The sequence below is a fragment of the Camarhynchus parvulus genome, chromosome 3 (assembly GCF_901933205.1).
Source record: "Camarhynchus parvulus chromosome 3, STF_HiC, whole genome shotgun sequence".
NCBI lineage: Eukaryota > Metazoa > Chordata > Aves > Passeriformes > Thraupidae > Camarhynchus > Camarhynchus parvulus.
Window position 1 is genome coordinate 56,587,053 of NC_044573.1, and position 14,876 is coordinate 56,601,928.

A 14,876-nucleotide genomic window follows, 5' to 3' on the forward strand; every position below is an offset into this window, starting at 1 on the left:
TACAAAGAATGCGTCATAGTCTGCATTTTCCTTACATCTTTTTTATCTGCTATCTAAAACTTGTAAATTATGCTGCCAATCTGATTTCAGAAAGCTGATGTTATCTCTGCAGGCTTATTGATGTTTGCTGTAGAATCACCTTCTGTTCTCCAAATTGTAGAAAGAAACAACTGGATACTATAACTTGTGCTCATTTTCAGTGATATCTACTGCCATTGTGATGTAATGTTAGAAGTTGTCGTAAATTAGCACGTTCCTGATTAGCATGAATTCAATAAATGTTCTTTGCTTCAAAAGAATGCTTGGGACACGTGCTACTACTTGCATTGTTTATATATGGTACTGTAGAAACTTAACATTTGCAAGAAAAATGTAAGATGATGGTTTGATAAGATTACTCAGAAATAATTAGGTGGGTGTGTAGGCTGCTAAATGTATTTGATTTTAATCTCTAATTAAAAAGTTGGATTTTTTAATTGTTTTTGTGATGCAATAGTTTTACTTCATTATGCTTTTTGTAAATAGGGGCCAAATTCTACCTCTTCATTGTGCCTAAGTATAGAATAAATGTTTTCAAATGAAACCCAAAGCCAGTGACAAACAGATTATCTCTCTGGTCCTCCTTGTGGAAGATTATTCTCAGAGCAAACACGTGTATATGCCCTTGTGTATCTTGAACCAGGAATAAAAATGATGTCTAACCTTGAATGAATATCTCTATGCATTCTTTTGGCTGATGGGAGATACAATTATGTTGTGGGATCTGGCACTGCCAGAAGCACAGTGTTTTCATGTTAGTGCTGTCTGATTCCGAGGTCTCTTATATGAGGATTGAAATTGGTTGATGTTAGAGCAAAGGTATCTCTCTGTGGATCTACAGGTGTGAATTTAAGCCTTGCTCTGTTCCACTGCTCCAGTGTTTACGTAACTCTGCTGCAAGGACAAATACCTGGTCACTTGAGGTGTGGAATCAAACAACCAGATGCATTAGCTAGAGATAACTGCCTCAGTCCTTAGATAAGGAAGTTACTGTGTTAAAGCACACTAGAGCAGTTGTGTCTCTCACTTCAGGAAAACTGTGACTTGCTCATGGTTTGGGAACCCAGAGTTCTCAGAGTAGCTGCAGCTAAGGCATCCACTGGAAAATCACATGCTGTGTTAAAGAAGCTGCAGCACAATGTATGGAGCTGCATGGTCCTGAATTGTGTAACTCTCTAGAGGTTTTTTCTAGATAACTTCTTCATACCAGTGTTTAGTAAACAATTGGTTGAAAAGGTAAACATTACTTACTTTTTCATTGAAAGCATATCCTTCTGTACATTCTTTTCTATCCAGTGTAGATTTTGAATGGCAAACAAAGCCTGATCTATTGACATAATTCCCTAAGATTATCTTGTTCATTTTCAAGTTTTCATTGTATTAATAGGAATGGGGAAGGAAAACAAAAATAAGTCATCCTTTTCCACCTGTCAGCACAGCTGTTTCAGCTGAACGTGGAGAGGGTAAGGTGGGGTGGATTTGGGTTTTTTTTATGCCTACCATCTAGATCAGTCTCCACTAACTGGAGGAGTCACGTCTGGCAGCAATAGAGTTGCCAGAGCTTTTTTGTCTCTCATTTTCCTGAAGTGTATATAGCATGTAAACAGCTCTCATATCCAATGGGCAAAATAAATAAACAGATGTTTCTCTATATAACTTACAAAAAGTGCAACAGCAAACAGAGAGGGATTCTATTTGTCCTGTAGATTTTGGGGTTTGGTTTTAAGTGAAGAGATTTAGTTTAGTAAATTGGAACCCCACTTAGAAAACGAGAATGACATGGAGGAGATAGTTCAACGTTTTCTGGGTGCTTTGATAGAAGAAGAAGGTGGGGAAGAGGCAAGGAGAGTGCTAATAATGGCATGGGGTGACACTGGGTAGACTTCTGTCAGTGCAGAATACTCTGCAAGGATCTTATTGGTGTTCATAGAAGACCTTTGCATTCAGTAATGTTGCCATCACCATACCTTTGTACATACAGCACGTGAGAGCTGCCTGTTTTAAGCACATGCATTTTAAGTGGTTTGCAAGATCACAGAATCACAGCATTGTTTAGGTTGGAAAAGGCCTACAAGATCACTGAGTTCCAGCTTTACCAAGGGTCACCTTTTCAACTAGACCATGGCACTAAGTGTCACATCCAGTAGTTTCTTGAACACTTCCAGGGATGGTGACTCCATCACCTCCCTGGACAGCCCATTCTAATACTAAACAGGCTCTTTCATGAGGAAATTCTTCCTGATGTCTAGCCTGAGCCTCCCCTAATGCAGTTTGAGACCATTTCTTCTTGTCCTGTCACTATGATACAGATTAAACTTCACTAAAACAGTTTACAATACACTTCGGTCCTATCAATTCTGCTGTTCAGTCTGGAATATCTTCAAAATCATAGGTGCTAGACTAAGTTATGTAGAACAGAGTTGGAAGTGGGTTTTCACCTAAAGCAATGGATATTGGTGAAACATCTGCTTTGCTGGTAAAATGAAAAGGTATGCTGGTGTTAAGTAGGTGCATCCACTTCTTTCATTTTGTGTGAACTGCATCTGAAGATGTTTGTGGTGGGTTTTAAATGTATTTGTGATCATATGTTTAAATAAAGGAAAACAGGTTCTTACCCAATATATAAACAATTTTTTAACATAAGGAGTTCTATATTATTTAATGTTCTATATATTTAATTCTATATTTATATAATGTTTGATCTGTTAGAGTATAATTGGTTTGAGGATAAAGTCTTTGAGGGAAGATTAATATATATTTAGGTCATTACAAAATTATCTTCATTGCCTTACATTGTACATAGTTTGAAAAATGAAATTTCATAAATAGCTGAAAGCTTTTACTTTAAACCCTCAAAACTTTCCTTTGAAACCTTAGGAACCTAAAGGAGAGATTATATTGCATGCTAAAAGATCCTTTGGTCATGAAGGCCATACTTTTGGTCATACTACACTAGGTGACTGTGCTGAAAACATGATTCTCGTTATTGGAAACAGTTTTAAAGTCTCAGAAGATGAGTAGGAAGAGGAATGAGCTGATCTACACATATTCATCTCATTTCTGACGACTTTTTTTTGAGTGTTTGTTATTTAATTGGGTTTATTTTAACTACACTGAGTTGCAAGAGACCATGATATAATTCATAAAAATGTCTGCAATAAGAAATACCATTTCCTAGAGGTATTGTTTATTTTCATATCTTCCAGGATTTTTTGTGGATTTTGGGACATTAGCAATTAGTATAAACCTAAATAAACTCAGTTAAAAACAGAATAGTGTGTGACTAGAGTAGGTAAGATTTTTTTTCTCTCTCTGCATGCTTTAGAGGTGTTTGTCACAGAAATGTCTGAATATTAACATATTTCAGTTTTCTTAGATATATATTTGTCCTTTGCTCTGTGATTTGCTGGGAATTTTCCAGGGTGAACTTTTGGATGATTTCATTAGCTATAGATTCTGTGTGACTGGAAGCCTTAGAGGTTTATTATGCTCAAATACCTTTAGTAATTACAAAATTAATTTATCAAGAACATTTCCGAAAGTGAGAAAATGCCTTCTTTTGAAAATTTCATTAAAACAGAAGTTCTTCTGTAACAAATGTTCTCCTGGCCTTTTTTGAAACAGCTTTTTTTCACAAAAACATTTCACATTGGGTAATTATAGACAGTCCAGTAGGATAATGGTGGATTTATGTGGTTGCTTAGAAAGACTTCTTTCCCTCTTCTGCTTCTCATGCTATTAGTTTAAAACTAAATCACTAAAGATGCTGTTATTTTAAAGGAAGTGTTCTTAATTGTTACAAGTTCTATTCAGGGGTGCTGTCATATCAATTTCTATATAAGTCAAGTCTATTTGGTAGTGAACTCATCTACTTTGTGCATTTCAGTCCAACTACTTAGAATTTGATCACCTCACACTGATGTGAGGTGATCCTAGAGCAGAGGGTAGCTTTTCAGTGAAAGCATGCAATAAGACTGGGACTTGGTATTACAGGCACATTTTGGACAGGACAACTTCTGTCTTCTTTCCTCTTAGGCTGGAGTTATACTGGCAAAGAATAAATTGCCAGAAGTGACCGAGAGGAACTGAGGGTACACTTTCAGTTCTCTGTTCAAATTGTATGGGAAACTACCATGGGTTCAGACTCCTCTCAAGGCAGGCAGATACACTGTTTTTCAAACCAGTTCTTTGATAGGCTCACGCCATAATTGTATCAATAGGGTTACGTGGACGCTAAAGAAGAGCTGTCCTGCTGTTAAATTGCATCGGTGTGAAAATCCTGATCATTTGAAGTAAAGGATTAGCATCTATTGTTTTGAGATGCCTGATTAGCAGCTAGACATTAGCAGTAAGTTCTTCTAGAAGTATGTTCTTCTCATGGAAAGTATGTTCTAGAAGTATGATCTTCTCATGTAAAATTCCAGGTAAAGGAAAACACTGAAGAATCAATGCAGAGTAATAGAAAATGCAGTTATTCAAATATTGATACTTTAATTGGGAAGATTAGCTTCTCAAGATGCATATGATTTTGAATGTGAAGGCAGTGGATAAGAAAGAAGATTGTTGGAAAGCACAAGTAAAGCATCTGCATCAATAACAATGCTTCTCCATTAGTGATTCTGAGGCAACCTTAAGATAGGACAGTCCAGATTACCCTGGGTGTTGGGGCTGTTTTGGGCTTGACCTTACAAAGGATTTAATGACCTTTCTATGAGCTCAGACTAAGCGAGAGTCCCAGCAGGTCACGGTGTCCTGTAAACTTAATTTTTAGATCAAGAGGAAATGTCCTTCTGGAATGCAGACCTCAGTGTCAATATAGTAGTTAAAAAGCGTGTACAGCCTGGATGGGAGAGAACCAAAGCAAGCACTCTGAGGCTGTTAGTCACACCTGCTTGATGTCATTTACACGCTTCATCAAGCATGGAACGATATCAAACCCATAGCTGTGGAACGTTGCTTTAAAATTCTACTGCTTCCTTTGGGGAAGAAGAGATGGATATTCCCTTGCTGGCTGAATGGAGCTTGATTTGTGAATGAGGAAGATGTGAACACAGTTTTTTTGTTGATTTGGGTTTGTTTTGTTTGCTTGGCAGTTTTTAATATGACCGTTTTGAATGTAGGGGCTACAAAAATGGATGCTTGATAATTAGAAACAAGTAACAGATAGCCCTAAAGTCTACTTTGGAGTAAGCAATAGGCATGATCATAGAATATTTGTGCCCAGGTGTGCTGTGGTCTGTTTAGACCTCAAGCAAAGTAATAAGAATTTTCTATTTGTTTTGTCTCTAGTAATGGAAAACACTGAGTCTGAACCAGTGCCAGCTTCTAGAATTCCGTATAGGACTCCTTATATCTTTGAGTAACACATCTGTCTGTCCTACACTTGCAGCATAGCAGGTCTGTGCTGCCCTTTATTGAGGCTGAATTGGGAATATCAGTCTAACCATACATACAGTTTTCACCTGATAAACAACTGAATATCAAGGCTGCACAGCAGTACTGACGTGCATAAACATACAACCCAGGAGCACTTGGAAGTAATGCATATTTTCCTTAGAAAAATATGAAGGTCAATGATGTTACAGATAAAAATGCAGATTAATGTTGTTTTTAATTAAAACTTGAATATTTTTCCAGTCAAACAATTGTTTTTATCAAATATTTTATATATATTTTATCTTCATATGGGTTTATGTGAGTTGGCACAACACTCCCATGCTCAGGTTGTCTGTCTAAAAAAAATTTTGTCATGCAGACATTTTATTTGTTTTCAGTTTGTTTTTTGTTCAAAGACTTGATACAACATGTGTATGTGATAGGATATCCATATGTAGTATCATCTCTGTAGCATCTGGTTTTCTGACTTTGTGAGTGTGTAGGTAACAATATTAATAGGAGTAATATCCCCACTGAGTTTTGGTTAGTGCTGAACAAATGTTTTAGCAAATAGCTTGTTTGAAAAAACATTGCCTTCAAGACTACTGTCTTTAAGTATGGGTTGAATTCAGAAAATGGTTTACATTCTCATCTCATTCTTCTTCTTAAAAGAGATGGAAAAAGTAATAAAAGCAAGGTAAGCCTTTCAAAATAAAGTATTTCAGAATTTATACGCGATTTTCGAAAATTATTAAGATCAAGATGTTTTTAATTCATATATGAAGCTGAATAATCCATTATTGCATGTATTTAGGATTTCTCACAAGTAGATTAGTCACATGCAGATTTGCAGGAGCATGGTTTAACTATCATTATTTGAGCTTGCAGCTTTTATTCTAGTTAGAAATATCTAAATATCTTAATGATTAAACATTTATGAGTAAATCTCCTTTGAAAGTCAAAACCACTAGGCTTTAGAAAATATACTGTAAGTGGAGTTGTGCAAGTTTCCTAGTGGAACTCTGCCAGTACATGAGAATCTGAATCTGACAAGTCGCCTTTATTCAGATATTAGATTCCTCAAAAGCAGGTTTTTGGTGTGGCAAATGAAAATGAGTTTTCAGAACTTATTTTTCTTTAAAAACAAAATTTGTTTCAAAGCTAGTGTCTCACAGAGAAAATCCAGTGAGCTTAACTCTGTGTTGTCTGGCATTTCTGTACTTGAGAAACTGTTCTCCAGTGAAGCGGTAGCATTTTTCACTGTCATGTTCAACGATTTTCCAATTTTTTTGTATCTTTTCTTTTTAAGATGTTTTCTTAAGTATACAGCTGAGGAGACCAATAACAAAAAGATAAATCCATAGATGATGAAAGGATTTTCCTGAGCTTAGTAGTTAACATAATAGTCTGAAAAGAAAAGAATTTACAAGTACTTGTTCAAGTGTGCTATGTAGAGAGTGAATAAAATAAACAGCAAGATGTGTTGTGATAGGAACTCAGATGATCAAAGAGAAACACTGAATAGGAATAGTTATTCTTTCAGATAAAATAAGGAAGTAATTCCTTTGTGAGTTTTTGTGATCATTTCTGTTGGAAAACTTTGTATGCATTACTTGGAATTTCAATGAAGAGAAAAGCAATACAGCCTAGATAATAGTGTCAGCTTTGAGCACGAGGTGGCATGTGGACATAGCTTGAGCTACTTCTCCAAATCATTTGAATGGAAATATTGGATTAGTTAACCTTGTGTCAGGTCTGTTAGTTAAATAAACCCTCCAACTGTTCCTGACTGAAGGATGCATAGTTGTGACTGAAAGATGCTGCTGCTTTTCATTAGAATTTTGTCAAACACACCCTGCTAACATAATGATTTTAAAATAAAATGGTTTATTCGATGGAAAAGGATAACAAGCAGAAAATTCACAGCCTTTTCTTTTCACAGGGTGCTTCAGCCCAGTAGGAAATCCTCTTAGTCGAACACTATTGGGTAGACTACAGAAGGTAAGGAATTCTCTCTTGGCATTTTTTTTAAATTGATGTTTAACTATCAAATGTCACTATTCACAAGTTCTCTCTCTTGTAGAGAGGTGTTTTTTTTATCCTGTCTTTATTCAAAAAGGAGGTCTTCAAACCAATTGTCTACATGGCCAAATTAGCTTATGCTGTGACCAGCTGGTAGTGAGATCAGATATCTGCAAATCAAAAGCTTTATATTTTTTCATGACTTAATTTTTGTTGTTTAGAAATAAATAAATAAGATCACATTCATGTGTTTTTTGTTTTTTACTAAAAAATATGGCATTGATGAGTAGCTGAGAGAAAAGCAAAGACAATAACTTGGAATGAAATTCTCATTGCAGCACCATGTTTTCATTGTTTACTCATACTTCATCTTTTTGTAACAAGTTAAATCACAGCTATCCTCTGTTTACTTCATTGTTTATCTCTTAAATATTGATTGTATGCTTCTCCTAATTGTATTCGTTATTTCATTTATTTCTGGTTTCCTGATCACCATAATAAAAATCCAACAGAATCTGTAAATGCCAATAATTGCAACTATACATTTGATGAACCTGTATTAAACACAAAATGTATGGAGAAACTAGTGAAGAAAGAAGCAGTGGTACTTCTGAATTCTGAATGCATTTGTGTCTCCATGAAGCTGGGCCTGTTGTACTGGAGGCGTTAATCCTTCTACTCCCATGGACAAAATGGCATGGTTTAATATTCTGTTGTAATTGCACTTATTTTAATTCTTGAGAAAAATGTAATAAGTGGACATAAATTACCGTGGGTTATTTATATCTGTTTTACAATTTCAGTTTGGGGTTTGGTTTGGATTGCTTTAGGATTTTTTGGACGTTCCTATTTTAAGAGAATCTGCTGAGATAGTTGTGGAAAGCTTAGATACATAGGATTCACCCAGAAATTTTGAAAGCATGGTTTTACATTGGTGTTATGTTAGTTGCTAAATGATTCCTGTTCTCCTGTTTTCAAATATTTAGCCATCATATGTAATTTTTTAGGGAAAAATATATATTGTTCAACCAGTACTGTAGTGTTCTCCATCACAGCAGGCTTGATAAACTTTTGCCGGACCAACTCTTTTGTGAAATGCTAGGTAGAAGCTAATTTAAAATAGTTTTTTTTGAGAGGACTCAATTAAGGTTTTGAATATATTTTTTACTTCTTCTATTATAAACACATTAATATATATAAATGCAGGTTAACTGAGTAATTAAAATAAAAAACTGGCATTTTTAGAAATGGTGAAATAGTTGAAGAGGTTTTGAAAAATTTCAGGAGTTGGAGTATTTAACATGTTTTTGAATTGGTCTTTTTTTGTTTTTTCTTTTCTGTCTTTTTTTTGTAATCCTTGTAGGTTTTTCTGCAGCAGCTGTGTTTGCATTTCTGATTTCTGTTTGTACATTGCAGATATTAATAAAGTGCAGCCTGGTGCAGTTTTGGTCCTTTCTTCCTCTAGGCAAATTATAGATTCCCATGCTTATTAAATATTAAAGGACTGTAATCAAATCAGGATTGTAGTTATCTGAAGCCTAAGGAAGTAACTTTACAGTGTCTATGGACACATTAATTATGACTGAAGAAGAGTTTATCATTCTTGCCAATTGATACTTCTAGCATAATTTTAATTTAGCTATTAATGCTAGTATTTGTATTCCTATTTCCCATAGACTAAATTTGTAGTTAGTTGTCCTGAGCTAGGACCAGACAGTGAGAACAAAATACAAAAGTGCTAACAGTATCCAGCTGTTTTCTTCAAAATCTCATCTTACATAGCATTTAATTTAAAACTTCACTTAGTAAAGAGATTGCATAGCATTCTTAGGGGAGGAGACAATTAAGTAAATCTGTAACTTTTAGGATATTAAGGAAAAAGACAATGGAGCAACAGTAAAATCTCAGATTTATTCTGTAGAATTTTCAAATGTTTTTCATATTAACTTTTAAGCCAACCAAGGGTTTTCAATCAGGCTCTAGAAGTTAATTTCTTATTCTTTCTCATTTAAAAAAAAACTAATCAAGAAACCACCAAAAACCAAAAACAGCAACAAAAGAAATCTGCTAAAGGTAACAGCCTCAGAATGTTGGCTATTACACAGAATGAGGCTCAGATTTACTGGACACACAAGAGAAGCTGTAACACACATTCCTTGTGTCTTTTCTGGAGTGTTTGCATGAGTAATATTCCCAGTTTCTCTTACACTGTGTCAGCGGGTATGGGGGGGAGTGGAGTGGAGGGAAGCAGTGCTACTGGGAAGCATCCAGGCAATAGATGTTTGTCCTTCTTCATGTCCCTGAGTCTGCCACTGATGGGAAAAGGAGGAAGCATGACTTTGGCCATGTGTGCATAGTGGGGTTCACCCCAGTATGTGTCAGGTCTGCCTAAAATTAATCTTAGAAAAGCTTATTTTCCATGTGCTGCTATTAAGAGTTAATGGCTAATTAGAGGTGGAATTTAGTCTGTATGTTTATTCTGTTACAGTGAAGAATATGTTTACATATAAGGAAGAAGCATATGAAACTATATGAATATTTTTTTCCTTTAAATTTTGATATTGTGATAATTGAAGTATATTGGTTCAATACTAGAAATGAAATCCTGATGTTTTTACAGAAAAGGCAGCAATAAGATATCGCTTGTTCTTTCTCAGTGCTCCTTCTCCTAAGGGAATGACCACTATCTAATGCCCAAATTCTGTATACATGCCACTATACATCTGCATCAAAAAACAAAACCTCCATTTGAGCAATCACTGAAACTGACCCATGAAAAAGCAGTCATAAACATTTTAAGTAGGGCTATTATCAGGAATCTATAAAACTTGGTACAACAATGTATCAGGTTACTCTCACATGCAGTAGTGTCTTTTGTATCAGCATGTTGAAACATCTTTGTTTAGTTTTGAGTTAGAAATGTCAAGGGTATCTAAGAGGGTTAGTCATGGATAACCGGTGTGATACTCCATGGTGTAGAACTCTGCATCAACTGATGGATCTATTTGTCTTCCTCTGAGGATGTTCCTTAATGCTGAAAGCTCCTAATAGCTTTGTTCAACCACAATCAGTATGACATGGCACAGTTTTTTAGGAAGCATTTTGTTTCTGTTTCTCACAGATGGTCTGCCTCCCAAAAAGACCAACTCCACAGGACAAAGCTATAGCCCCACATCTGTTCCAGTGCAAGAAAAGGATTAGCTAGTTTCCATCCTGCAGGAAAAAAAAAAGGAGATATTAATATTATATTAAGAATGATGTATTCATACCATTCAATATGCCTGTTGCTTTTTTGAAATCCTGAAAATGTGCCCTAATCTTGTGACATGGCATTTAAAAAATTATATTTCTAAGCTGATAGGGCACTAGTTTTTGTTGGATGTTTCTTGTGGTGTAACTGGTACTTGGCACTACGGGAGGGATGGCAGGGCCCAGCAGAGGCAGCCTTGCAGTTGCTGTGTGTGTGGTAGCAGCCATGGCAATTGCCCTTGGCAGCTGGAGGTAGAGGTGTGTGCAGCCAGTGACGTGCTCAGAGCACCTCTTCAGGAGGCACCTCTTTGGATTGTTGTTGCCTTAAAAGTTTAAGGCAGTGTCTGAGAACATTCAGCATAGTCTCAGGGTGACTCATAGATGTTAGCTTGTTATTTCCACACAGCTGGCTCTCTTCAAGCTGTTCTCCAGTGTTTGAGAGCCACATAAATACTTTATTAAAAAATGAGAGAGAGACAGATTGAGACACAATAATGGGGCAATATGAGTACCCGAGCTAGATACCTGAATAATACTGCTAATAATGCTGATTAATCATTTTTGAGCAACAGGAGGCACTCCCATCCCACAGGCTAAGCCCATTGCCTGCACAGAAAATGAGAATTAGCTAAAACCTGTACGACAATGCTGACTACCAATAGACAGACCACTGAACAAGCAGTGTACTCTGAACTGCAGCTCCACCAGTCTTTGTTCAAAATTTGTTTATCAAATCAGGCAGTTACACTTCTTTTTTTTTTTGTTTGTTTGTTTTTTTTCTTTCTGTGCATGTACATAATTATTCAGAACTCTTTAGGTGGTAGGCTTAGATGTTCTGGTAGATTATAAGAGCTAAATGCAACTGTTTGCTTTTGTACTGAGTTCATCTGTAACTGCTGTGTGTGTGTCTGTAACTAGTGTGGCAGTACCAGAACAATCTGGAGACTGGATGGAGATCAGGATAGCCAGTGATTTCTTTCCTATATGGGATAAGCCCAGCTAAATTATGGAAACCACATTGAGGGCAAGAATCCATTCTCAAGAATGGCATTTATTCTACTGAGGAATATGCAAGGATTTTCTCTGTAATTTGTAATGATGTTCCTTGGAGCACCATAATAAAAAAAAAATTAAAAAACTGCAAACACTGAAAATAAAAAGAACAATACATTATAGATAGATTTTTTAAAAGCAGAAGAAGAGAAAGAATTCCATGCAAAAGATATATATAGGAGTGGTTGTATAATATGAAAGAGATAAAGTATGTTGGATTAAAATTTTCAGATTTAAATGGTTATAATGCAATATATCTTTTAGAGGCGGAAATGTTTACTTCACAAAGGACACATTTACCACTTCTAAAATATTTTAATTGCTGTGTAATATTTCTATACTGTATGGTAGTGTGTATACTGTGATGCACACAAAATGAAGGGGAAATTGGTTTCCCCTTTGTTAAGAAGACCATTGAAAAAAATTAAGTAACACCAGCAAAGGATTTCCACCTCGTCCTTTTTTTCCCCCTAGTCTGCTTTTCCTATGCTAATTTTCATAATTTTTCTATTCTAAATCTTTTTTTAGCTTAAGTATTTGATTATTTTACAGAAATCAAATTGTTTTAAGGTACAGTCTTATCCTGATTATTGCAATATATACCTACTATTCTTTTGAATTCATTGAAGGTCTGAAGAGCAAGTGGTGAGGATAGAACAATTAGAATTAAAGTACTGGTTATTAAGACCAACCTAAAATTCTCCATTATATGGAAGTGACATTTTTGCATACTGGTTTAGAGGTAAAGTCCACTGCAACAACTTCTTAAATATGTGCTGTAGTGTTTGCAATGCAAACAAGCTTGGACTGCAGTCTTCAGTCCAGTTGTGTCTTTAGTGCAGTGTACATACTTGAAAAATTTAATATCTTTTTCTAAACATCTACTACCAGCCAATAGCCAATATTACTCAGTTTTGCTTAACATCACTTCTGCTTTTTCTTTTTTGCAAAAAGCATTTTGTTGTAGATAATTCTTACTGTCTTACAGGAAAAATGAAAATACAATCATAGCTTAGCAAAATGCTTAATATTAAAATTTTAAACAATTTATTCTTCTAAAATCAGGACAGCTTGACTGCACTGGGAGTGGGAGGAGGAAACAATTGTCCACCCGGGCAAGAGACAGTAAGTATTATGTAATTTTTTTGCTATATCTTTTGTACCTGTTACATTGTATCTGCTTTTGAAAGCATGTCTTTCTTTTAGCATGATCCCAAGGGCATTTTTTTTCTACTGTAGACTTTAATTCTTACAAAGATGTTCATAACTGTATTACTGCATTACTTCTGGGTTTATCAATCTTGAAAAACAATATAATAAAATTTTGTTGAATATAGTTTTTTTTTTTTGCTTGGATATTGAGCCAAATAGAACTTGACAAATCTTTAAATTTTACACCAGAAGAAAGTCCACTGCTTTAGGTGTAATTGTGAGTGTTATACATTCTTCTTTGGTTCTGAGGTGTATTTCTTATATCCTGTTAGGGTAATTTTTCTGATCATATTTTGACAGAGAATATAATGGCAATTTCCACATTTTATTTGAATTGCCAGGCTTACTAAACCAGTTGTATTACAGGACACATTGGTATATTAATTTCTTATTTTTGAAAGACAGACTTGATTGGTTTGAAATGTTTGTGGCAGTTTCCATGTGACTGAATTTTTGTAATTAAAAAAAAAAAATACAGCATTTGCACCAGAAGTATCTTGCAAAAGACCCGGCAAAAAAAAGTAGTTCTTGCTCTGCCTTTCATTGTTTCTCATGCTGCCAAGTAATTAGTGTTGCATTTCTACATTCATTTTGGGTTTTGGGTTTTTTTACCTTGAGTGACCTCATGGTTTTCATGAGATTGTCACTTAAATGGACACTGTTGGAGCACCTCTTACTGGACATGGTCATGGTGCTCATTAGTGTGGTTTAGTTTGGTTCTGTTCTACAGTTCATATTTCTGTACTGCCAACATCACCTGTAATTACTGTTAGCTTTCCTAATGCAGGGAGGAGAGTTATGATAAAACACATTTCATGGTTTAGCTTCTTTATGTAAATTCAGGACTACTGAATGCATATTTAGGTAAATTTCCAGTCTACTGAAAATTATACTGATACTAATTCTTTGGTGCTGACCAGCTCACAAATTGCCGTGTAAAATTTACAATGGTAGAATCACTTCCATCTTTTCCCATTCATAACTGATTTAATCTCTTTAATTGGTGACATGGAATTATGGAAATACAAGTGACATTGGCTATATTTCTACACACGCAACTCGCAGGTGATCTTGCTCAAAGCAGAAATACAAATATAAAAAGCATTGTGGAATTCAGCAGTCTTAAAATTTAAATGCATGCATGAGTATTAAAAAAATAAGGGTTTTCTCCTGTCTGTATCATCATAACTTTGCTATCTCCTTCAATCCCATTACCCCTCCTATTGCTCCTAATGATCCCTGTTTCTGACCTCTACTTACAATTTATTAGAGGAATATGAGGTGAAGATTGTAGGTAGGGAAGCAGCATTCTGTGCGTGTAAAATAGGTCATAATTTTGCTCTTCACTTATGATGAGGGAAGTGAGCAATTCCGTTATTCTTTCAGTTCATTTGTTTTCCTTTCATGCTTCTCTGCTCAGAGTTCACTAGGACAGATTTTTGTTCATAGGGCATAGGAAATAAATAAGAAATTGTACTTGATATTTTCATATTCAGGCTAGAAAGCAGGCTTCTAGTAGTTTATTATATGTAGTATCCATGATCCTGATGACTGTTAGTACTTTTTTTCATAAAAGTATAGCTGCACTGAATTTCATTGTCAAATAGGTTTATTATGTCAAATGGAATATAAATGTATTTTTTGCAGATATTTATAAAATTGCATATCCAAATGCTTATTGCAAAACAAAACAAATGAAAAATAGAAAAGAAAAAAGAAAAAATGGAGTGATCAAAGCAAAACTTTGCAATGTCTTTTTGTATTAAATTTTTCCTTGGAAAAGCCGTCATACTGTTGAAGTATTTATTCAAACACATATGCTTCATGAGCACACAGAGAATGGGATCTGAAGGTGGTGTAACAATTCTGAGAAAGTGACTGTATGAAGTTTTTTTTCCCCTTTTGCTTCACAAGCAAATTGCTTA

The 14,876-nt window shown here is 35.2% G+C and overlaps 1 protein-coding gene across 1 annotated transcript in view; it reads left to right on the forward strand.

Moving 5' to 3' along the window:
* The window catches only part of AHI1 (Abelson helper integration site 1), an 81,399-nt gene that overhangs the window by 49,560 nt on the left and 16,963 nt on the right, over window positions 1-14,876 (forward strand). Inside the window, exons 19-20 of the mRNA XM_030945663.1 lie at window positions 7,358-7,416; window positions 12,805-12,864. Of these exons, the coding sequence (XP_030801523.1) occupies window positions 7,358-7,416; window positions 12,805-12,864 (119 nt within the window). The remainder of the gene's footprint in view (window positions 1-7,357; window positions 7,417-12,804; window positions 12,865-14,876) is intronic.